Below are 27,534 nucleotides of genomic sequence, written 5' to 3'. Positions count from 1 at the left end.
ATACATTTTTTGATCCACCAATTAAATTAAAATTGTCTAGGTTTCAATTTTATATTATTTTTATTATTTGTAAAATAGGTACTTTTAAGTATTAATTAATAATTAAATTAAGTAAGTATACCTAAGTACCTATTAAATAATATTTTTCTCGTCTATTGTTCTGTTTTGTTGTACCCACATGTCTCGATTTTACTTGTAAATTATTTTTTGTTTTACTAATTACTGTACTATTTGCCCGTACAGGCTGTTATCACTTATAGTAAATTTTATACAATAAAGTTAATACTTATTATTATAGTACCTATATGGTATATGGTATAGTCGCTGTTACAGTCGACGGCGTCAATGTGATGGGACAAAAGGATTTGGTCCGCGATTAGAGATCGAGAGCAACTCAGCGCACTGGGTATATACTATATATATATACATATATATATATATTTACATAATACTTTATACGCAGACACAGGTATTATGAGAGTATAACAATATGTACGATATATACACACAACGCGATTGAACGAAAGTGTTTTATTCTGTTTATTTGGCGAAATTCAAATTTATCTTGGCACATACAGGGTGTCTCGCCAATGTGTTAACCGTTTGAAATCGATGATAGCATAATGCAAGGACCGAGTCACTGACATCAGATCATATTATGTAACACCGTTTGAGGAACACTCACTCTGTACACAAACATAAAACCCACATATATATATTATATATGTTGTATTATATAGGTATAACACAATATACACGCAAAGAAATAACAATCTTAGTATATATGTATTATTATATAGTAATATCAATAATTTTTTTCCAGTTTATACAACACTGCACATGATGATTTTCGATGGATCCAATGTGGGTGTGCATGTGTGTGTGTGTGTGTATTTGTCTGTGTATAAGCAGTCGGAAATAACATAATATATAATTGACAATACGTGTACAGACGCGTTAGCGTGACAATCTAAATCGTAAACGCAATTACATATATTTTCTTCAAGTTGCTCATAATATTTTATCACACCAGTGTAGTAGTACAGAGAGAAAGAAAAAAAAACAATAATTATCATATTATAGTGTTAATAATAATTTTTAGTCAAGTAACGCAATAGTTTTTTTTTTGACAAAAGCAAACGTTTAAAATATATATACATACATTATATGTATATATAGACTTATCGATAGAATATTATTTCTAAGTTTAGTGTTATAATGCGATGGGAATAATAAAATATCCAATAAAACATTATTATTATTTTTGTAACATACAATATCATATTATTCTTAATACGTAATATTAATTTAACTACAATAAATTTATTTTCACGTGTTAAAACGATAAACGATAGAAACATTAAACACTAGGAACACAAAACTCGTTATGAAATAACGTTGATCACAATAGTTTTTTTTTTCAGGAGATTTTTTCCTTTTGTTTGTATTAATTATTTTTTACACCATAGGAAGATTCTAAGAGATTAAAAAAAATAGGACGTGAAACAAGAGTTAAAGTGTCTTAATATAGGCATATTTATTTTTGGAAATATCTTTGTACAAAAATGATTAATTCATCCGATCGGTGTATCTATTGTTCCTTACACAACCGTATACTCAATGTAATAATTTTTTCGCTGTTGAATTTTTTCTTGAATTTAAATTACTATCTTATCTAATTGTTAATTTTTTTTTGACAATTAACACTTTGTATTTTTTTTTTCGTGTTCACAAATCTTTAAATCATATATAGATATTTTCTGATAGATATTTGTTGGTTTCTAATTACATTGAATGATTTGCCTAAGAATCGATTTGTCGCGGGAGTTCGATCAAGTACCAGGTAAGTACTATAAACGACTCAAACAAAAGATAATAAATTATTTTAATATACTACGAGCATAATATTATTCTTGGTTAAAAATAATATTGTTATTGCAATTTCAGATAATATAAGTTCTTTTAAATTTACTGAATCTATAAAATGTATTATTTGGCGCCTTTCATGAGCCAAAGGAATTTTTATTCTCTTAAGTCAGAAGCATAATATAATTATTAAAATTGGTCTTGGTCTACTTTGATCACATTATTATATCCGTTTCCTGTTCATTATTAAAAAACATTTATTTCCGAAGATATTTGTTAGAAAATAATATTACTGGAATCTCCGATTTTTTTTTAATCCTTTAAGTTTCAGAAATATTTAAACGATTTTTCTTAAATTCTAAATCAGTAATTTTTTTTGTACCCAGTGTACAGTGCAACAAAGCTTTTGGATATACAAGGTTTTTAATACCACCAGTCTCCGAGAGCCGTATTTTCCGAAGTGATTCTATTGAATACAATTATCGCTGGCGTTTGTATAAATGGTTTTTTTTCTGACTCTCTATATTATTATATTGCAGAACCGTTTTATATAATGATAATTATTATTCTATATTATACAGAAAAAAAAATGAATGTCTGTCGTCGTAGACGTAGAGGATATTGCACCGCCGGTAAATACGGAAAAGGAGACCACGCTCGAAAGACTTTTTTATATTACGTTCAATATAATGTATTGTATAATATTATATAGAGATAAATGAAGAAATCCAAAAGAAATAATAACATCACCGTTGTCGGAGATTATATTTTAATCGTAATGCTTTTGATCATATAATATTATACGTTTATATAAATAATTTAGGCGAGATAATGATTTAGCTGTACAAACAATATAACGCGTACATCTCACGCGATTTCAACCGTCGGCGACGGGCGATGTCATAATAATTAATATAATATATTATTATATTTAGGTGAGCGAAGTGTGTAGGAATCGTGATGCACGGAATCGAGTGCTTTTAACCGACGGCGGTGTTTTGTTCCGACGGGCGGGATGACTGGATAGGTATATTAGGTATATAATATTATATATTAAAATGACTGGACTCTACAGGTATATGTAGGTATCATACTCGTATTGTGATATAATAATGAAACAAACATTTTTTTTCTTCATCTTTTACGTTTTTCCTCGGATCGGCATATTATTATAATATATATTTAAAGTGAGTGCACTTCTACGGGTGGGCAAAAACGAAAACAAAAACGAAAACAAAAACGACAATATAATAATATCATATTATAAGACTCGACGTCGTTCGCCGGTGCGCGTGTGTATATTATAATCATCTACGAGGAGACGGAGACGGCTGCGTCGGTGGAGGCGGTGGTGGAGGTGGCAGTGGCGGCGGTATTGTTCAGCTGTCCAAGGTGAGCTGCCGCAAGCCGGCGGTGACGTGAGCGTCCAAGTCGGATGCGCCGTCGGGCGACATGTCGGGGTGCGCGTACGACAACAGGAAATGGCACGTGCCCGGTATGTGCTCGGGGAATCCGACGGGCAGACACGACCGGCTCCTCTCCTCGAACGAGAATCCGGGGGTCTTCATCAGCAACCTGTCAACAGCGAACACGTAATCGCGTTAATAATGCATTTCATGTGGATACATACGTCACCATCATACCATACAATAATATGTGGGTATTATGATAGTGATGATAATAATAATATAAATAATGCATTGTTTTAGCTGGTACAGCACGTTTTGGGAGATTTCCGCAACCTACAAATGTACAAAATGATTGGGTTTGGAAACACGTTTGGTGGTTATACACTATGGTCAAATGTGACACAGTTACTAGTAAACATTTTGTCATGGGGGGGATGTGTCTACAGATTTCTTAACATGCATTATTTAATTATTAAAAATATAATTTATAGTTATCAGATCTTTAAAAAAAGGAGTATTGGTCAATGAGGGATCTCCCCCCCCCCACCGCCCATCCTAGTTTGGCCGCCAGTGATTTCAGCAGGAACGCAACGTGTTTACTGTATTACACACGCATCTAAAACTACTATTATTTATGAGTTTTGATAAATGAGAAAATAATATATACCTATTGAGGAACGCATTTAGTTCATGAAGGTGATGTTTAAATGTATATCCCATATCGGTTTACGATTTAAAAGTAAACTAATAATACAGAATTATAGTAGCTATATATACTAAAACACGTCACATGATGGTTGAACAAATTATAAATATTAGTATCTGAAATCAAATTTAAACTACAAACTCAAACGATGGCAAGTAAATTATTCAGTTTTATAGACAAATTGTCTTGGTATCTTCAAAGTCCTGTAGTAGATATAAAAACGGTAGGTACAGTTCGCTTTCTCACATCAAAACTATATCGTTTGAAAGAAAGATTTTTATTGGAACATTATTATACCTATACCAATGTTATATCATACAATATATTATTTATACGTTTGGATTAAAACAATAATATATATATAGCTTCGTCCACAATCCCGCATTTAATTGGAGCTCGTTTAAAATATGAACTTATGCGATACATTTTTTTATGAATAATTCTTGACTAATATAAGATGTAGATGATGTGGCCATATAAAAAAAGCAAAGCATCGAAAGCTTCGAGTACTTCAGGAGTACCTGTGTCTTTGAAAACATAATATTGGAGAACACTATACAACGCCTCATAAATGGAAAGATCTTTAATATCAAAACTTATATAGACATTAGACATTATGGGTCTTTCATGTACATCACGTATATTATGTATTATATTCGAGGTATAGTATAGGTATTAAATAATTTAGAAATTTGAGAACAATGCGCGTATAGAAGCTGCCTCGTTATCAATTGATCGTGTCGACGAGTAAACCAGCTGCTGTTTAATCGCAATACATAATATATTATTATGCGCACAAAGTATAAATAATAATATATAATATATAAATAAACGAACGAAGACGGTTTTATATTATATATTATGTAGTATAAATTAGGCGGAATGACGGAATGCCAAGTATCAATCATTCTCGTGCAGAGATTTATTCAAGTAGCGAGCGATGAAGCCGAAATACGCTATGCACTTTAAAAAGAACACACATACCACATATATACATACATGTATGGTGTGTACGCTTATATTATATAGGTAGGTACATATTGAGAGAGAGAGTTATTGGAGTGTAGCCGGCGGCGCAATATCCGCGGGACGAACCCGGAGAATAATACGGAGAATGATAAAAAAAAAAAAAAATACAGGACAGTACCGGTCGTCTGTGTGCAATAATATATGACCCAAGCGGATCGAGCGGTAAAAGGATATCGAATTGAAAGATGGAAAAATAAAATTTCGCGTCTTTCCGGGTATAAGATTTTTTTCTTGACAATCCGTGCGGCCCGAAGGGTAACGAAAACGGCTATTTAAAGATATCGTACACACACATATAAACCATTTATTATTTTTATAGATATGTTTTATTTTTTATAGCATTCATGCTGAACGGTTCGATTTATCAAAAAAAAAAAAACCTTTTACGGATATCTCGATCGCAGTTGAAACGTATGTACGACGACGAAAAAGTCGGTAAAAGCCGTAGCGAAAACTTTATACAGTTGTAGGTAGGTAATAGGTAAATTCTATTTTATAATAATATATTATACTACGAGTGGAAATGTCTAAAATAAAATAACAATCAAATCTCGAGCATACATCAAACACCAAATTTTAGTATTTATCTAGACCGATTGTGCCGTGGACCTGTTGTGGCTTAGAGTTATACTAAACCCCCACTATGTTTATTATAAGTTATAAGTAATAATACATAACATTGAATCGTACTGAGTACGTCATGCTTCGCATAACAAAATGAGATCTAATTGTTATACAAATTGTATGAAATCGTTATCATAATTATTCGAAAAATTAATTATTTATCTTTTCCTTCGTTCAATATTGCATTTCTTATTTTCGTCACATCCAACTCGAACGCAACCGAATCGCACGCCACTTGTCTCTGCCGCCATCGAGTCACCTATACGCGGCTATAATGTGCTTATTAGTACTCAAACTACAAAATTCGACTATATTTGTCAATCACGTCATACTCAACTACGGTGTACTGCAAAACACAATGAAGTGAGTTGTAAGCAATACATGATGTTATTTATTTTTCAAAAAACTGGCAGAGTACTGCAAAGTTATAATTATAGCTTTACATTAAAGTAACTTTTTAGTACATTTATGAGGCACAATGCGAGTAGACTATATATTGTGTATTATAACAGGAACGAGTAAGTAGAATCAGTGCCGTGCTACATTTCATTGGAGTGCCAGACAATAATACTTGGCACCTCTATTAAACATACAGTGTCGTAGACAGGACTTAAATATGACTGGGGGATTATCATAATAATTACGCATTATATAATCATAAATATATTTCTATACTTTCCATGTCGTAAGGCGGTCCCTAAACCCCACGTGTCTAACGGATCTGTATAAACATACATAGGTATTTAAACATTTGCCACCCCACTTGCCCCATTGCCACTCTTTTTGCACAGCTCTGGGTAGAATAACTGACTGGTGATACGCAGCATTAATAATGATAACCGGTAGAATAATAAGAATTATAAATTGAAAATCGCAGTCGCAGTATACTTACTGGTGAGTAGTCGGGCTGACGTTTATCCGTAGCGGTTCGCTACCAGATTCGAATTTGTTGGCGATCGTCACGTTGTGACCGAACAAGCAGTATCTTGGCATTTTCACGCCGACCACACCGGCCAATATCGATCCGGTGTGCAATCCAATTCGCATCTGAAATCGAGAAGATTAAAAACAAGTCGAACGAACTTAACTATATAACCTATATTGTATAAACTATAATGACAAGACGCCTTGGCGCAGGGTGGAGTGTTTTTCGTAAATACATATACGCTTTTGCGAGTAGAAAACACCGAACAAGTATTATATATTTTTTGATCGCAGTACACGCATATTATACCCTATGAAATGTACATACACGCCTATTTTAATAAAATATATGTGTGTGCATAGCGTGCACTCATTTATGTCTCTAATTTCTAACATTTTTGTGGTGTGTACGTGATACGCTGCCTAGGTGTTGCTGCGTCCCGTAAAAGGGGATGAAAAACAAATTATGTCTCTCCTAACCTGCTATGGAGCTAAAGGTCAAAAATGTTATACTGTGAAAAAAACGGTAGACATTCTAAACGTAATTAAAACGGAAACCGTAAAACGAAAAAAAAACGAAATAACAATATCGTTAAACAAAACATAACATTGAACGCACATTTAAGAATATCATTAAATACCTAGTAAAAGGACTAAGCCCGAATAAATATTATTGTACGAATAAAATATCATTAATATTATGTACGAATGGAACAAACATAATAGTTTAAATTTGCCATTTGATAATACATGGGATAAAAGTGATTAATAGATTTATAATCAGTGATAATAAGTAATGAGTAATGAGTACGGAATTGTATTATTATTTATAATTTTAATTTTCAAACATAGAAATGGTACAGCGATACAGAAAACAACGTAAAAATATATCATAAAGTTAAAGTGAAAAAATATGAAAAGTTTTAATTCACATAATAACGTAAAACGACTTAAAAAAAAAATTCGATCGTTAGTATTATGATCAATATAATGGCAGTGGTATAGTGGTGAAAAGGGGAGGGGCACCGGTCAAGAACCGTGCTCGATTACCAAAATCAAAAGTTTATAAAACATTTATAATAATCACCAATAGGCAATAATAACTGTTTGGTCCAAAAAAAAAAAAAAACAGATCGAAATCATATGAAAAAAACAAAAAGTTTGAAGAACCAGAAACATTATATTATTTAGCAGAATCATTTTACACGACACCAGTGCACAGTTATAAATTATAATATGTATTATGTAACACGCAGTTACATATTATTAGGTACGATATCGCATATTGCAGTTAAATATTTAAGCGCACTTAATATTCTAATATTATTAAAATAGACTTTATAGCGCCATGGTTATTACGAAAACTAATAGTTCGGAGCATTAAAAGATTACTCGTAGATTTAATTCCCCCGAAGCTCGTATAATCCCCGGTAATATATTATTAGGTATAGGTGGTATACGTTCGACGTTTTGTACAGATCATCACACGGTCTTGTGGGAATCGTTTAAGGCAAACGCTTGCATCAATATATCAATTATTATCATTAAGCACGTCGTGTAGGCAGCTGACCGTAGGATTTCTAAACGTAGGTGCCAATAATTTATTATTAATATTCGTGATGGCAGAAGTGATGGCGTAACGCGCCGATGGTCGGTACGACGACGACTGCGAATTGTCTGAAATTTTTTCTCTGAATTTTTCGCCAAAGCTCACGGCACATCGAACGATATTATTATTATTATTATTATTATTATTATTATATACCCACCTTTAGTATGGTTGAAGTTTGCGTACGATTAAAAGCCACTTTAATACCGAAATTAACGGAGTCGGGCATAATGTGCACGCATATTAAATAGCTATTATAATGCGCGCGGTGTCGACTACGAGTTTTTAATGTCGAAAACGAAACTAAACTTTAATTGTAATAATATAATATTCAAGTCGCCACGTTAAAAATATATATTACAGTGACGAAAACGCGGCGGCGTAAAACACGCGAAGAATTCACATCTGAACCGTATACGTCATGTTATGTACGACCGTCCCGATATATTTATTATATATGTATGTGTGTGTGTGTGTGTGTGTATGTATATGTGTGTGTGTCTGTGTGTGTGTGTGTGTATTACTTTTCCGCAATCTTTTGTGTTTTGCGGCCCTATCTCGCCGTAATCGCTATATTATACTCGGACTTTTACCCGATTTATTACTCGTGCAGCGTCCCCCCTCCGCCCACCCACCGTCGTCTACTCTTATTCCGCAAAGGTTTTCCGAAATCCCCGAGGGATACGTGTCCGACGTTTTTATCTGCCGCCGCGGTCGAGCCGGCAGACCAAATCCACTATTCTGGTCGTTCAATTATTATCGTTACGAATTTAATCTAAATTGACGTCCTAAGTACACGAGTCCATATATACAGGCACCTCCTTCTTGAATAATAGTAATAATAACAATAATAATAATAATCATAACAAAAGATGCACCTATATATGTTATTAGAGTACGCACTTTGATGGTTTGTTCACAGAAGCTCTATCGAGATCGTATATAATATTATTTTTTCATTGATCTTAAGCATCGCAAACCATTATCATTTTGTATGGAGGTTACGGTTGGTTGAGAAACACGTGAATGCGGGGTGAGTTTTCGTCACCGAAAACCCGGGTGGTCACCCTTCCTGGAACTAGTGACTCCGGCCGACGCTTGACCTCAGAACACTTAAGTAACTGAAACCAACCATCAATCCACACCATGATCCGTATATTATATTAGACTATACATTTTTTTTTATATTCTCATTGCTCGCCACAGAAAGCCTCTCCTCACACGGGGATACTCAAAACACACGGGGATACTCAAAAGAAACTAAAATCGCCTAGGTACTAGGAAACTAGGATAGAAGTATTGTGCTAAACCAGCGGTTCTCAAACTTTTTTTTTCACGTACCACTTAAGTATATTATGTCTTATTAAGTCGCGTACCACTGATGATTCAAAATAGAAAGATACAAACTTTATATACCTAGTTAAATATATTTATTTTAAATAAAAATGCGGTAAAATACTCCAATACAATTATTATTTATTTATTAATACAAATTTATTAGTGTTTAATAATGAAGGTATGAATTTAATAACAATTTTTCAATGAGAACCATGGATTTTTAGATTTGATATTAGCAATGAAATATCTGATTCAGTGTTACTTAAGGCCTTCCGTGTACCAACATGTAACCTTTCGCGTCCCATAGTTTGAGAACCACTGTGCTAAACAGTTCCCACCCGTTTCCGGTTTTTGAACGGGAAAAAAAAGTCGCTCAACAAAGTCAACTATAATGATCTCCCGCTGTAGCATTAAAAAATTACTGTCTTTCGCTTTTTATGTCTCTCGTCGGTGACTTTTAAAAAAAAAAAATCGAATCCGGTATATTCACAATATCGTGGGCTGTTCCGTTCACTCGATTACATAAATCTTGTGTAACACGTCGAGGGGATTCGATTTGAGTCGAAAAAAATATGACTTTCTCGAACGGACACTGACGAGGTTTTCATGATAATTACGTTTCGTCTTTCACGTAACTGGTTATAATAGGCACAAGGTACTTACGTATTTTTCTAAACGTTTTCCGACTCGCGAACTCTTATATTTCAGATTTTGGTGTGCCCGTCGAACGGGAAACAAGAGAATGAAATCTCAGAATAGGTGCACAATATTATATATGAGCCTGCGGGGCACACGTGTCGTCCATACAAAACGAACACTTTTGACCCGACGCGGTCGATCTCGATGTTGTAGAGGGCTGTGCAAGCAGGGAACTCGGGTGGGTACATATACAGTGGCCATGTATCAAATATACGCGTATTATATTATTATGATATAAATATACTCGTCAATATACAGGACACGCGTTCTTGTACAATCAGAAATAAACTGCTATATATACAGATTGATTATTGTATCACTATTATATTATACAGATTTTATTTTCTCGGTAAATTAATGTGTTTTTGATAATATTTCTTACTACTTTTTATGAATTAGTCACATAATATTATACCTAATAACTTATTATTATTAGTAATAAGTAATTATCTAACCGGTAGTTTATTACTAATTATTTATTCCTTAATTAAGCGTATAGTTATAATAAGCATTCACATTTCAGATGATCGGAGCGTCGTGTCGCATAATTATAGAGATACGAGCTACTCGGCAAAGTGTTGGTCCACGCTATACTTTTCTTGCCTGAACTTTATAAACACTATTATGGCTAATTAGTAATTCGTAACTACGTGTTCAAAATTCGATTTTTATAGATAAACGTTTTCAGAAAAAAAAACATATAATTATGAATGAGTGTCTTCGTTTATTAAAATTAAAAGTTAAAAAAAAAATGTCTTGTTGTATCTACTATTATGAGTTTGCATACAAATTATAATATATATGTTTGAAAGCCCAAAATTAAACGTACTTAGAAAATGACTGGACCTAATATAGCGATAAAATAATAAATATTAGGTAGGAAGTAATGGTCAGTCACTCCGTATAATGACGTGTATGACACGATCACATAATAAAGTAATACACGCTTGGGCGGCGTTGTAATCTTGTCGGATCATCGGGCGCCATCGTGCGGTTTTTTTGGATTAAAAAACTGTCGATAAAAATAACGAGACTGACCGAACACTCGCAGTTAAATTAATATTCGATATAACGGACATGACGTGACGTACCTATATATATATATATATTATACATTATACACATAGACGGGTGTTGTAGTACCCGAGTGGTATATTATTATTATTATTATAATGATTATAGAGCCGTCGTTCAAACACGAGACACATATACATTATATACTTTGTAGGTTATTATAATCCGGCCGCGACGCGTCTTCGTTCGAGAACGGTGTACCGTATATTATATTATTATAATGTTCTGGTATATATATATATATAAGCGATATAGGTTTATATGTATATTATATATTACGTAAAATTCCGAACAATATTCCTGTACGTATAATAATATAATATTATGCGCCCGATACCCGTATTATATCGCGTTCCCGCGGGACGCGAAAGACGACCGCAACGCGAGCTGCGCACTGTAAATATACCAATACGACGTATAAAATATTAAATCGTTGCAGCCGAACCGATGTTTAATATATGTATATTATATAGTATAATAAGGTTTAAGAGTGAGAGACGCATCGCCGGCTCGAGGCAGGTTCCGGCCACAGGGTTTCCGCCTCCGCCGCCGCCGCTGGGTTCGACGAAGCAAAAATAATGTACACAGCACTGCAGACGGTGCACGAGTGCGATGCAGTTTTCGGCTTTTGTACTCAACTAAGTGCCGTGCAACAATAAGTGCGTGTTACAATAAACTGTTATTGTCTTAGTTGCTATTATTGTTGTTATTGTTAGTATTACCTACGATAACTATGCGTTTTAAGGTACCTGCAAGGCTGCGAACGCCTATATCGATTTTTCATCTGAACGACCTTATAGCGACCGACAAAATAATTTAGGTATGTCTACTTCTAGTGATTTGATTTTAAAATCGAAGAGTTTTTTGGTTTGGTAAAAAAGTTCACTTTGAATTGGTCGGAGCGAATTGTGTTCCATATTTTTTTTATAGTTTTTAGTATACATTTTAATATAAAAATTAGAAAATTGTTTATTCCCGTCAAGAATTTGCTAAAATTGAAAAATTCTACAGACCGATGCAAAGTAATGTTGTTTATGCAATTCAAACATGTTAACATTTTGTCAGGCATACAGCTATTTCCGTCAATAATATTGGTTTTGAATATTTGCATCTAATGAAAATTTCACATGCGTATTGCATATGCGTAGGGTGGATGATGGGGAGGTGAGGAGTATACTCAGTACAGACGCTAATCGTCATTTACAACACACAGAGACGAGGTATTAATCGCAAGGAACGAATGCATTTTCTTAATACGACTCTTCAAAAATGAGACTTGCAGGGGCTTTAAGACGCGTTGAAGCAGTGTAGGTAGCTATACACTATACACGGCGCCAGAAGTGTGTGTGTGTGTGTGTGTGTGTGTGTGTGTGTGTGGAGTGAAGAGACGCCGGAAAATTATGTAGTATCCGCCACGACTGCGGTGTAGCTAAATGGCCTACCCGAAACGCCGCGTTTTTATAATTGTGTTAGTGAAATCATAATTTTGGGATACCATAGAATATCATTATTTCTATTCATCAATTATATAAAATACTGCAAAATTGAATAAGTTAGAAGTGTAGAACACAACTTGAAGAAAAAAATATTCACAACGTATTTTATGCTCGAGAATAGGCGATATTATAATCTACAATATTAAGTAATAACCGGATTAACTATCATATTATTGTTATATCGGTGCACACGAATCGACTCGGAAACACGTCACCACTGTCTGCTGCTCAACTTTCACACCCAAATTAATTTTAAACACAATTTCAAGTCTATTCCACCATAAAACTACGGCATTGGCACCAGTAGAAAACGATATACGGTTCGAAAAAAAGTTTGTTTATGATTAATTAATAATTATATCTGTAAAAAAATTATATTTGCTGTCAATTATTGCAGCATAAAATTGATAAAAAAAAAATACTATCGGCACTATAGTAACTGTTTCAAAATGTTTAGAACAAATATTATGTTTAAATCCAAATGTTTCAATCACTTTGCAACCCTGAATAATAATTATTAAATCATCGTTATTTTATGCGATGTGTATCTAATCATAGTAACTTTTTTAGTTAAAGGTCCACGCGAAGTCATCAATAAAACATTTTAAGTTGCAAGAAAAAAAATATAATTTGTATTAAACATGAATTTACTCTGATCGGTTTTCCGTCGTGTGTGTGATGAGTCTTACACGTTTCGATCATTTTCAGAGCCATCCATGCAATTTGCTGAGCGTGTATTGAACTGAACTTGTGCAGGCCCGAAGCCACACAGTAGGCATCGCCAATTGTCTCTACCTGTAAATTCAAAGCAAAACAACAAATATTGAATAAATGTTAAACCATTTTTTCTCCTTGTAAACGTAGTTACATTATATTTTGTGGCTAGGTACAAGGGACAATAATAATAACAATACAATTATAAAATTTAATGGCTCAAAAAACGTAATATACATATTATTTAGTGTCAGCGACTGCTGTTTTATTACAAAATATAACATTATAATATACATTCCTTCGCCATATTTATGTAAGTATTGTTACTTGTTTCACGTTTATTTTATTTTATTTTTAAGCGTATAGTGTAAAATTCTAATCATGTTTTAGTTTTTCTGATATAAGTCTTAACTTGCATACATTATAATATTTATGAATTATTAAGCTATAATACAGCGTTTTTTTTCCTTTCTACTTTTTATTTTATGTTATTTTATAGTGTATATTCTAATATAAACAGTTTTTCGAAAACTCACTTTTAATAATTGCATTCATTTTAATGGTGTGATATTTGTAATTTATTTAACCGATAAACAACTTTCACTGTTTATAATATATACTTGTATACAACAATAAAAATATAAAAATGTATATTATCATAATGTGTGTACACTTGAACACTTTGGTTCAATTTAAAAAACGATTCAACATAAAAGGTGTACACACGCAATACTATCGATCATGTCACCGAATGACGATAATAATATTGTGAATCATGAAAATATGTTTAGATTTGTACATTTATTTTTCAGGATTATTCTAAATTATACTCTACGATCAGTGGACCAAGCAATCGTAAAAAATTAATTTTACCAAGTATTTAGAAAACCTTTTAAAATGTAAATATAATTTAAATACGAGTTTCTGAGTATTGTGATAAAAATTATGCAAAATTGAAAATACACATTTATAAGTCAAATATTATGCAAAAAAAAAATAAAAAAATAGTAATAATTATTAACACGGAGCCGTGTAAACAGTTTTACTGTTTTCTCGCAGCGATATTTATCTCGTTTGCGTACCATTTTATAATATTACATAAACGCTCAATATTATTGTTTGTATAATAATATTGTAATAATGTTGTAACGTTGAAAAATAAGATTCGTATTGGTGTACCGGGTGGCTTCATAAACTCTAGTAGTCAGTAAATTACAATATATAGAGCGAGTAGGTCGTCCATTTTGCATAAAACATTTGAATGTGAATCGTTTTATTAGGGTCCGGTCGCGGTAAAATTTATTCCGGTAACGCGACGAATGTTTATCGCGTGAAGGTCTAACGAACGAGTTGGAAATCGAAAACGAAGCGGTTTAGGTTCTCTCGGAAATCCGGAAGTAAAAACGGTAGAAAAAAAGTCGTTGAAAACACAATGTCCGTCTGCCTTGTATACATCGTCAGTATAAGTTCACCTCGGGACTCGGCGCGCGTGCGCCGTAATAATATTAAACTGTGGTTTCGCAGATGGCCGAAAATCGACACAATACTATTTGTGTTATTATTTATTTAACATAAATGTATTAATAATGCCATGATGCCTTTTTAGTTTTTTTTAAACCCAATTATAGTAGAATATTATTATATGGTATGTATAATGTGTATCCAAATATAATATTATTGTGTACACCAATAGTAATAGTTCAGGATAGCTAAGCTACTGACGATGACGGTTTGACTTTAACCATTTTAGCTCACTTGATTTTTTTGTATAGTCAATAGAATCGGATCTCCTAAATACAATAAAAAAATCAACCGATTTCAGCCCACCTGCCCCCAATAACTCTAAATGATTCCAGTCTATTAAATATTCTAAAGATTATATGAAAAAATCGTCAACAAAAAATTCAGACTCAATCATATTATGAACAATGAAAAAAAAACAATAGGATTGCGGTTATCACAATAATAATGTAATATTATTTAAGTGGTTTGCGACGATCGGGTGGCATATATATGTCCTATCGATCGAAATCGTTGATCTCCATAATACGGAAACGAAAATATTATTATTATTATTATTATTATTTGTATACGCGGCAGCAGCATACATAAAAAAAACATAATATTATGTTATATTCACACGCGCGTGCGATATCATTACGAGTATGTAGTCGATCGCCTTGAGAGTTGAGAGTTTGAGACTACAAATATTGTACATTTTATATTTTAGTTGTATATTGCAAGCGCACACATACAGGTGACACAAATTGTTTACTGAATTTTCTGAAAAGTATATTATCTTCATTGTCACGTGTATCAATAATTTGTACACACGAGCCACACGTAATAAGGACAATCTTTTGTGTATAGTATTTTGTGTCTATTGTAATATGCACTTTTTAAAACAGCCTAGCTGTTTGTCAATAATTATTATTGTCAATCGTCCCCACTTGGTCAATTGGTATTATGGTTATTTTATTAGAGAATTTGAAGAATTCACAGGTAAAAAAATATCAGTACATTTAGAGGTATAGTGTTTACGTACATTTTGGTAAATATTGGTAATTTTTTTAAATCATTTTTATTTTGCCAAAATTAATATTATGATGTTCTGATTCATAATTTGCATCATACGTGATGACATTTAAACTGATGAGAGCAAAATGACATTGATCTTAAATAATCTAACCTAACCTTACCTCGATTTAAAGTTTAAACAACTATAAGGAATCTCTGTAAAACGTTTAGAAACGTTAAATTTACTTTTATTAATTAGTAATTACCTTTATAATAACTTTTAACAACCGTCTAATTACCGAACTCACTTTCCTAGTTGTTGAGATCAGCCAAGAACCTGGCCAAGATCTCCAAAGAAAGGTTAGTGAAGTAAAAAATATTATGTCAAATGTGTCGTTTTTAGTATTAACATAATATTATCACACTTGGGGCCTGGCGTGGTGCGGTGGTTGGCCGTATTCACCATAATTTGTGCTGCGGTTAAGCATCGCCAGGCGTTGCTAACTCCAGGATGGGTAACCATCCGGGTTTTTAGTGGCGAAACCTCGCTCTACATACACACGTGTTTCTCGACCAACCGTAACGCTCTTACAAAATGCTAATAGCTATAATTGGGGATGCCGAAGATCAATAAAAAATAAATATATATCACACAAATTGATTATTGGCATTCTATTTTAATGCGCAATGCTCCGATTAAACGGTTATCGCCTGTACATTTTATGATGTGCATATAGTGACGTCGCTGTATTTGTACATGTACCAACAGTATCAAAATTAAACTCAAACCAAAATAAATTACAGGTGTAGTGAAAGCACCTGTGCGCACGTCTATGACAAATTATTATCATGCGAAACTCGACAAATATTATTTTTGAACCGTCGGACAACATTCCGACACCCTCATTAGTGTGACGATAAACGATGTGGCAAAGCGCAACACATAATATATTATTATATATATTTAGGTACAATGCGGTTGTTGTTGTGAGATTATAATGATTAAAAAAAAAAAGCGTACAGTGAATACTCAAAAGGTATTAACGATAAGCAAATTCTATAGTCAAAATATAGTGACCATGGAATATTATATAATAATAGTATTTTAAGTGTTTATAATTATTGTAAAATCGTAGGTATATGTAGTTATAACAATAATTGTAAAAGTATTTATCGTTAAACAGTAGTATAAAAAAAATATGGTATTCATCATTCGTTTTTTACTCTTGAGGCATTGTTGATAAGCAGCGTTCAGAAAACACCTAACTTTTTTTTTATTGCCTTCTATATGACAGTATCGTGTCAATTTCGTTCAGTCACTTTAAAACTAAACATTAGAGCTATGTCAAGTAGCTACACCCAACTTGATATTTAATACATATTGTGCTAATATTCAAAATAAATATGCTGTAGGGGAAAAAGTTTGGTAAACTGCAATGTTATTTTAGTGTAAAAATGTGAGAAATATGAAAAAAAATGAAATACCGAAGTCTTTAAATGCCAAGAAGTAAAATTTTTAAATTTGTTCTTCTATGCCTGATCACAATTATTACAATATAAGCGCTTTATTTTAAGCATATGATTATCACAACCAAATTACTTCTAAATACGCTTTCCAGCATTTATATTTTATATTATTCAAAAAGTAAAGAACTATTAAACAATTTTGACTTATCACAATTTTATTTATGTGCTGGTGGAGTACACATCGATGAATAATCGTATTACTTTTAAATTTTTTTTAAAATGATTCCAGAAAGTTTAAATTATTATTCTGTTCATTGAATATTGCGATTATTTAAAAATATTCTCTAATCTTCTCGGTTTTTCGATACTCGTAGTCCGAAAATTACATTTAAAAAAAAGTCAGGATAAAGCGTAGCGTTGGGTCTTACAAGTTACAAGTCAAGATTATTTTCTGGTTTCTTTTTTTTTTGTTTATACTACGTTAAAACTTTCCTTAAAAAATCTGGGTTAACGAAGATGAAGAGTCGAAAGTTGTTAAATGTTCACTTAGATAAAAACCTTTTTCATTTCTAAAAACAAAAAAAAACAGCAACATATTTTTTGCGTTTTATTAAATTTTGTTAGATGATAATATACTCTAATCTCAAAATATGTATATACTTAGCATCTCTATCATTAAATGGTAATAATTATTATGGTCGACTACAGGTCACAACAATTGTGTAAAATGACAATTAAAACGCGATACATTGTATAGGTACCTACATGGCTACATCATAATATGTACACCAATTATTTTTGTTTGTTAAAAGTCAAGAAATATTATTATGTTCGAGTAGCTTATATAGTTATCGACAATCCAAGATATAGGTTTTGTAATTTTATACATGAATTATTGCTCTTAGTTTTCGAAGAGTACCTGTATAGTGTATATTATATTGGATGGCAAACTATTGAAAAAATCATAATATTTATGTATACATACAATATAATAATATATATTCATCTTGATATTTTTACTATTTTTTTTATCGTACCATGGTCCCTAGTATAATACAATCCTGGTTTTTTAATTGATAAATAATAAAAACATTTTGAAATGTCGTTGCGCCGTTTTGTTTAATGATTATATGATAATACTTTTTCGATTCACCATCAGTTTTTTTAACTTAGGATAAAAAGCTTAAACGATAATATGTTTTCAATAATGAATTGACTTTTCATTTAAATCACTGTGTACATGTATCTAACTGATTTAATTGTATAACTCTGGTTTACTTTTATGAACTTTCGATTTAATCAATAAATAATGGCTTGGATAGTCATAATAAAAATTAAAAACGAATTATAATTTGGCTAATTTATTATTCTTTAATAGACGTATAATAGCTGTATTGAAGATTAATAAAAACATAAAAAAAATCAATAATAAAAATATCTGCATCGACTTGATCACACATTCACCAGATCTCGCTTAGTAATGTTATTTGAATATTTCGAATTATCATGTACAAATGCACCAAATTCAGTTGTTATAACCATGTACCTCTTTGCAATAGGATTGGCATATTTTACTGTGTTTTATTTTTTTTATTCTTTTCCCTCTGGGCGTCTGCTATTTTAAAACAACATAGATGGTTTTATATTACATTATACGTCATAATATTATGACGTATATTATTATCATGTTATGACATTATGTAGGTTCAGTAAATAAAATGGTGATTTTTTTTGTGAATACTAACCGATCATGAAGATTACAAGATGTAAAAAACGAATTTGGTTCCATAAGTCCGACTGAACGATCACCGCCCCATCGAAGGCGATCACATTGTTATATGTATCATTATTATTGTATAAAATAAAACGATTATAATATAGCATCGGGTGATCCATGTTAGGGTGGAGGTCCTGAAGATTATCATTATAAAACGGAAACGGTTTCGTGGGCACCGGAGACATAATATTATTATCATTATAGTAGTAATATTGTCAGTTGTAAACGACTGCGTCGTCCTTTCCCTTAAAATACTTTCGATCGTCTTTTTTTTAAATACAAACGCCGAACTCATTGCACGCCCCCCGCTCTGTTCAGGCAGTCACTGATGCTTATACCTACACTTTACAATATACGAATTTAAATATTTTTATGTTTGCGTGTATATCTTGTGTACACCAACTGTGCCGCCGCAAACGATGATTACACTCGTATTATACGGAAGTCATTATATTAATTTTTTTTCCTTTGGAAATATTTCGGTCTGTTCATTTTGATAAAAAAATAAAGTTATTTGCTCAAAGAAAATCAAACACCTTCTTCGCTGATATAATTTATTTCGGCATAAGCTACCATTATTTTTATGTGCGCTTCGTCGTGTTTTCGTGAATGTTTTTCCGATTTACCAAACACAACAACAACAACAACAACAACAACAACAACAACAACAACAACAACAAACGTAGCAACCATAACAATACTTTATATTTTACAAAATATATTATATAGATACCAATTATAATTATTACCACTTTTGTCATTTGGTATGAAACGTTTTAGGCGTTATTAATTGCTCAGCAGATGATTTTTCGTAAAGTCGAAACCGCTATTACACCATACCGAGCCCGATACGGTAGTATGCGATGTTTGACCATACATCATTTTTATGTCTGTCAACTCATTAGACTACATTTTTACGGAACTGTTTTACGCTAAGGCTATTTGAAAACAAGCGAAAATATAATATATTATTATTGTTATTATTGTGCACATTAATAGTGTAGTACTGCGGACCGTGTAACGGCCGTGTGTAACAACGGAAAACATTAAAATATTAATGGCACAATATGAATACAATAAAAATTATAATATATTATTATGGCAGTAGAAACACATATAATAGTATACTCGGACGATTATTTTAGTGAAATATTCACACGTGTGGGGTATGCAGTAGTATAATTCGTTATCGTTTTCGATTTAGTACCATTAATATAACATAATATTATTATATGTACATATCAAAGAATGCCCTAAGCTTATCTCAATTATTATTATTCACTCAACTATCGAAGTGCCGTTAGTGTGCGACTTCTTAACCTCAGTCCCTCTATTTTGTACCTAAATCTAATTTTGTACCATAACTTATGCTTCTTACGTATAGTACTAAAATTGTATAGATTTTATGAATCGAATAAAAAAAACAAAAAACAATAGTACAAATAGTACAATAACAATGATGTTTTATGAACCGACCAAGAGTTTGTAAAAATATTTCATAAAAACACATACTTATATTCAGCATAATAATATGGGTTTTGTAATTTGAGCGGTTCGCATTTACGGGTTCCATGATCAGAACAAATTTTGTTGTGCTATTCGTGCCTAACTATTTCAATCTTAGAATATTTTAATGCATTAACGATTTCTGCTGTTATTTTCGTGCTGAACCGTTTTAATTGAAGAAAATTATAAAATATTTTTTTATGGTGCTCCATCCGACGATAATAATATTATAATTATTGTGAAACGTTGTATTGTAACAACTAACAATATTAATAATATACCCAGCCGCTTATTATAACATATTTTTCTGTCACTCTTGAATATAATGTGTCGCTATTGTGATAATATGTATATTTTTTTTATTAGGGAACCCTCGGCAATATAAGCCATTGGGTGTGGGGTGGTACGATATAGGATTCTTCCGTTTATTTTTGTGTTGGATGGATTGTAGCACTTGTTTAGCAAGGATATGGTGCTAAAATCTCGGTTGGTCACCCATCCGGGAGCTAGCTTCTCCGGCCAGTACGTACACTCAGGGCGTTTCCGCAGATTGAGAGTACGACCACGCCACACCGCTCCAAAATATCGTAATAATAATTTGGAGAGTATAATCGCCGTTTACCGTAATCGTGTCGTACGGCGAAAAGTAATTAGTTATTTGAATTATACGCTCGCGTTATATTATTTTAGAGAACATCGATTATTATTAATATACTAGTATATTAGCATAGTATACTATCTATACTTTTCGATAACATACTGATTTACACAAATTCACTTAAGAGGACGCCGTACCCGAATGCGTCAACTCCGTTTTATACACGTACGATATACCAAATTTTCGTTAAAAAACCTACTTGTGGCCCTAGATAATAATCTTACCTTTAAATTGTATGATAGGTAAATTCACTGTAATATCAAAACTAATATCACGCTATTGAATCTGGTGAACAAAAGTATGCTTATGTCGTAAGTGTGTAATACGAAAGACAACACATGCGTGACATCCGTCCTCTTACTAACGAAGTTGTAACAGTTATTTTAATGTACTTAATATTAAAAGGCTTCAAATATTATTATATAATATAATATAAATTATTATGTTGTTACTTAGTGTGTGTTTATTACAAAATTACTACAACATCGAACAATAGAAATTAATAAATAAATTAATACTAATTATTATTATAATATCATTATGGTGCAAGTAGGTAGGCACTTCAAGAATAAATGACGTGAAAGTGCTAATAAAGAATTGCATGCACGAGTGTCTTAATATTGCATAGCTAGAACGCCGTCTTTGGATTTTATTGACTACGAAACGTCCTGTAAAGTATTATGCAGGATGAATCGATGAAGACGTAACGACGATTGGTCGTTTAATAATCACAAATAGATACTGAAGAATGCAAAGTGGAATTTAATTATAATGTTGTCATTATATTTTTTTTATCACGGACTACCGCAAATAATATAACAGATTATCAAAATAGTCAATAATTCAACAATTATAACTTAAGTCCGGATTTATATTTTTACATATAGTTGTTGGCATTATGCAGTTTTACGTTGGTAAAAAAATGTGTATGATTCATTCAGCACAGAGTTCATAAGAAAAAGATTTTTTTGCATTATAATATAGAATGTTTCATGGGTTGAGGAATATTTAGATTATGTATCATACTTCGAAATAATTTGTGAATTATAAGAAAATAACACTAATTTATTCTATTTAAAAATTATTGTTGTTGTTACTTTCATATAGTTATGTATAACATTTAGTTTTAAAGATATATGTCAACATGTATAATTTAATTTTATGATCTTAATATTTGCCAACGTTTTGTAACTCATTTAGCCCGACACAAGTTTTGATATCTGGATCAAATTAATAAAGCTGTTCAATTTTCATATATGTAATAATATAAAATGTATAATTTGATCATATAAAAAAAAATATGCGTGTATTCAGTTAATGTAAGTAATATATAATATCGTTATTATTATAAAGTGCATATTTTCCGTCTCAATAAAGTCGAGTAGTCTTTAATATAATTAATTTACATAATTCCGATGATGAATATTACAAAGAGAATAAAGCCACTGAAAATAGGCGTATCTTAGAACATCGACAATAAGAATGATAACAATAACAACGAATAATTGTTTTTGTTTGTGCGGACTGAAGGGTGCTGCTAAATTTGCGCACACTCCTTTAACCACCCACGTTAAAAAAATAAATATATTATAATCAAATGAAAAATAATTCCACCGGCCAGGCGAATCGAGTTGAAACAATGTTTTCGTTCTAACGAGTCAGCGGAGAAAATAAGTACAGAAAATAGTATTTTATTTCCAACGTGTTTGCAGCAAAAAATTTAAAAAATGTTTAGCCAACGTTTATCACCGTCGTCACTCATTCATAATAATTAATAATATGTAGCATTGGCAAACATGAAAAAGGTATATAATCAATGTGGTTGGAATAATTTTATGCATGCCTTCGTCTTTTGGTTTTTTACCTAGCTCGTTGCAATGATCGTGTTGCTGAATATAGGATTTTTTTGTGTATTAACATTAATTATCGACAATTTTAAACTAAAGCATTGTTACATCTTGCAAATAGAGAGTTACATTTCAAAAGTATATATTACTATAAACATACTTCAAAATTCAAACGTTTTTAAATAATAGTTATTGAAAAATGTGACTTAAACTTTCGTAAATGTTAAACACAAAACTTGTAAAGATTTCCTGAATTTCAACATTAATTAAACAGAATGTCATATTTCTTAACTGTATGGTCGGTATAATACACACTATATTTTATTAGTATATACTTTATAGTATATATGATATTATATAACAATTAATTTAAATGTTTCGGAAAATATTTTCTTTTAATTTCTTAAAAAATATTAGTTTGACCATTGTATTGGAAAATCGATTATAAATAGAACAGGGTTTACTCAGGGATGATCAAGAATTTTTTAATAAAAATTAATAATTTCTTTATACATATTAACAATTTATTAATTTTTTTTTTTTGATTTTCAAAATAGTTTGAAAAACTTCTGAGAAACTTGTTGAAAATGCAATGATGGACGTACCAACCTATGTATGCGCGATTTGCATACATTTTGGCAAAATCTAAGAGTTAAAAAACTAACTTAAAAAGTGACAATCAAAAACTAAACATATAAAAAATCTAAATTTTAGTAAATACAAATGATATAAATACTAAAACATTAAATATAGGCTGTTAATTTTAATTTTTTTTTTTTTTTTTTTTAAACAACTTCACTTATTCAAAATTTGCAAGTGGTAGGAATGTAGGATTATATAAGCTCCTTTTCTTCAGACGCTCAATATTCTCGTACAAGTATGAGTTGTTATGATGAAAAAATGTCTAAATCATAATATATTATATAGAAAGTCAGAATATAGATAAAATACATAGAAACAATCAATAGTATGATACAGTGTTGTGACAAAATGGTTTTCGAGTTTTCGTCAAAAGATACCGTAATATTTTACTTGAATTTCGAAGGATTTTTGGTAGGTTGGTTTTTAAAATGTGGTCAAGCTGATAGAAAAATCGATTCACCTCAACATTACAACAAAATCGTTTTCTTCCTTTCTTTTGTTTCTATATTATAGTCCAACAATTTCGCTCGGGTGACCCATTGACGCCGGTAGCGTGAATATGCGTTCTAATATTCTATATACTTTATGTATATCATATGATATTATATTACCGTGTGGGTACCCAATGTGGGCCGTAAGTCAGATTTGAATAGCGTTGCGTTACTATAATATAATAATATGAGGGTCGCCCAACTATCGTATGCTCACAGTTATTATATTATGTAACAAAATATAAACGTTACAAACTCGACCCGGAGAGACGCAAAGTTTGTGTACGCGTATCGCGATTCATAACAATATACCTACGAAATATTTTCAAATCAATTTCACCGAATAATACAGTTGTTTTCCGTTTTACTGGGCTTTCTTCAAAATTCGTTAGTGATCTAATTTTTTTGTAAGAAATATTTAATATTATATGTAATTTAGATGATAATACTATGAACTGCATACGCGTAATATTATATACTTGGTTTCGCAGGACTTTTGGTAGGCTGATTTCAAAAATGTTTTCTCTCTGATAGGAAACAAGATTCACCGTAATATTACAAGAAAACCGTATTCTTCCTTTGTTTCTATCGTCGAACAATTCCGCTCGGGTGACGCACTGACGTTGGTAGCTTGAATATGTTATACATGTATATCGCATGATAACTGCTTGGGTACCCAATGTGGGTCGTAACACTCGTAAGTCAGATTTGAATAGGGTCGCGTTACTGTATAATATGAGGGTCGCCCAACTCGTACGCTTACTGTTATTATAGGTAACAAATCAACGTTACGAACTCGACTCGGAGCGATGAAAAGTTTGTGTACGTGTATCATATTATACCGATGTAATATTTTTCCGTTTCATCAATTTCACCGAATAGTACAGTAAGTTCTGTCCGTTTTATTTTCTCGTTGGACTAAACTTTCTTCAAATTTTGTTCTTGATTTTTTTTTTTTGGTAGGAAATATTTAATATGTAATTTGCATAATAATATTATGTAGGTACTACATACTTCCTATACTATATAATATATACATTCCAGCTGTATATTATGCGTGTTTATTTTTATTAAAAAAGTTTAGCGAGTTTACGGTTTAACAGGGTTTAATATTTTACATTTTTTTTTCTGAAAAGAAGCTATTTAAAGTTAATAAAAGTTTCGATAGCCATTCCTCGTCCGAAGAAATACGAGAATTGGAATTTATTTCGTTTCTATATTCGACTTGGTCGCTTATTGTAGACTGCGGTTGAATTTGTTTAGTTTGTCTAGTTCATGACTTTATAATAATAATATGTATTCCGTACATCGTATTTCAATATGCGTCGAATGTGGACTGAAAGTTGCTTCTTATAGTCGGGATACAACTCACACGAGCGCGACTCTGGTGTAGTATATTTATATTATATTGTACACAGTGTACTATAGGTTATCCTGCGAGTCGTGAGATATATAGTGAGTATAATATATAAAAAAATATATAATATAAAAACCGATTGCTATTGAATAAGTTAGAGAACGAATATATAAATAAGGAATTTTCTAATATGTTTTGTGCACATTGAACATTATAGCTTGGTAGAAATAATGTTTCTAATAAGACTCTTAATGTCCAAAAATCAAAAAGTTAAGTCGGAGACTTTAATTCGACCAAAGAGTTATCAGGTCATCGGATACAATCATTATAACAATTATTATTGATTTACCTCTCAAAATATTGGTCCATTACACATCTGCATCACTCATCAAAACTTATTATTAAAACTATAAATCTCATAAACTATTCATTCTAAATACGATTTCTATGTATTGGAATATTCAGTAAAATATTCCGCTTTCCGAGGTGAAACCAAAACTGAATGTTGTCATTCAAAAAAGTAAAATACAATTTAAATACATATTTTTATAGATTGAATACTTTAAGTCTCACAATAGCTCATATCACATTATATTAACTACCTGCCTATGCTTTAATAAATAATGTGGTGAGTAAATCTTTTAAAAATATGATAGTTCGTTTATGACTATTATTTATTTAATTATACTTACTGCTTCATGCTAAGTAGGTTTGGTTCAAAATATTTTTTCCAAAGTGAAAATGTTTTAAAAACGACTACTTTTTATGTTTCGCATTTACTAATGTTATTAAAACCTGTTCAAAGTTATTTTTGTTGATACAAGTCTCTGTAAAAGAAAATTTTCCTCGTAGTAGATATCTATTCTTATAATTACTAAACATTTTTTAGATGACCTTAAAAAAAAATCATACTTAAGTACTCACTTTTATGAAACCAATAGTTTTTTGAAGCCTCACCGAATTTTAAATATAATATTACTATATTGCTTGAAATAAATTTTTATTTTAAAACTAAAAATTAATCAAAACCGCGTACACATACATTTATAAGCTCGTTGAAATTGTTTGTTGATACATAAAGGTGAATATTTATTATGTCAATATTTGTCTTTATTTTAATTTTTACAGCATTCAATATTACATTTTTAAACTCGAATTATTCCAGTAAATTCTGATTATCCTCAATAATGTATTTATAAACTAATTCTGGAGTTATGAAGAAAATCTCTGTTCATCCTTTTAGGACCTAAGTGTTTTTCAAACAACGTCTATAGTGTTTGAACAATAATTCATAGCTGTAAAGGAATATAATATAATACTGGAAGAAAGAATGATGAGATGAGGTGATGAATATTTGTATTGCATTATTGAGTTATATATTATTGTGTAAACAATAGTTTTTTTAAATTTATATTTTGAAATACATTGTAAAATTAAAAATAAAAATGAAAATATTTTCTATTATGTTTGGTTTCAATGTTAGTAAAAAGTAGATGAAGTACTGAAGCGTTTACAGAATAGAAAAGCAATACAATAATTGTTGTGTACTTCTTATTTAATTATATGTAAGTAATTTGAAACATATAATAGCAGGTACCTGTTGAATAAATATTGTATTTGTATGTTTCAAAATCGTAATAATTAATACAAATTAAGTCATAAACCTACTTAAATGAGAAGCACAAAACATTAATTTTAAATGATTTATAATTGATTATTTTTATTTTCTTATTCACACATTACAAAATGATGTGCTTGGATCATGTTACGTATGATATATATAT

At 31.3% G+C, this 27,534-nt stretch overlaps 1 protein-coding gene across 1 annotated transcript in view; it reads right to left on the bottom strand.

Annotated features, from left to right (window-relative positions):
• Positions 1-2,431: 2,431 nt before the first annotated feature.
• LOC111030654 (head-specific guanylate cyclase) overlaps positions 2,432-27,534 on the bottom strand; it is a 263,376-nt gene continuing 238,273 nt past the window's right edge. The window contains exons 12-14 of the mRNA XM_022310268.1: positions 13,426-13,569; positions 6,527-6,681; positions 2,432-3,441 (exon numbers count right to left, since the gene is read on the bottom strand). Of these exons, the coding sequence (XP_022165960.1) occupies positions 3,246-3,441; positions 6,527-6,681; positions 13,426-13,569 (495 nt within the window). The 3' untranslated portion in view covers positions 2,432-3,245. The remainder of the gene's footprint in view (positions 3,442-6,526; positions 6,682-13,425; positions 13,570-27,534) is intronic.

This window comes from Myzus persicae, unplaced genomic scaffold, assembly GCF_001856785.1.
Source record: "Myzus persicae strain clone G006 unplaced genomic scaffold, MPER_G0061.0, whole genome shotgun sequence".
Taxonomy (NCBI): Eukaryota; Metazoa; Arthropoda; class Insecta; order Hemiptera; family Aphididae; genus Myzus; species Myzus persicae.
This window is presented reverse-complemented; position numbering and strand designations above follow the sequence as displayed.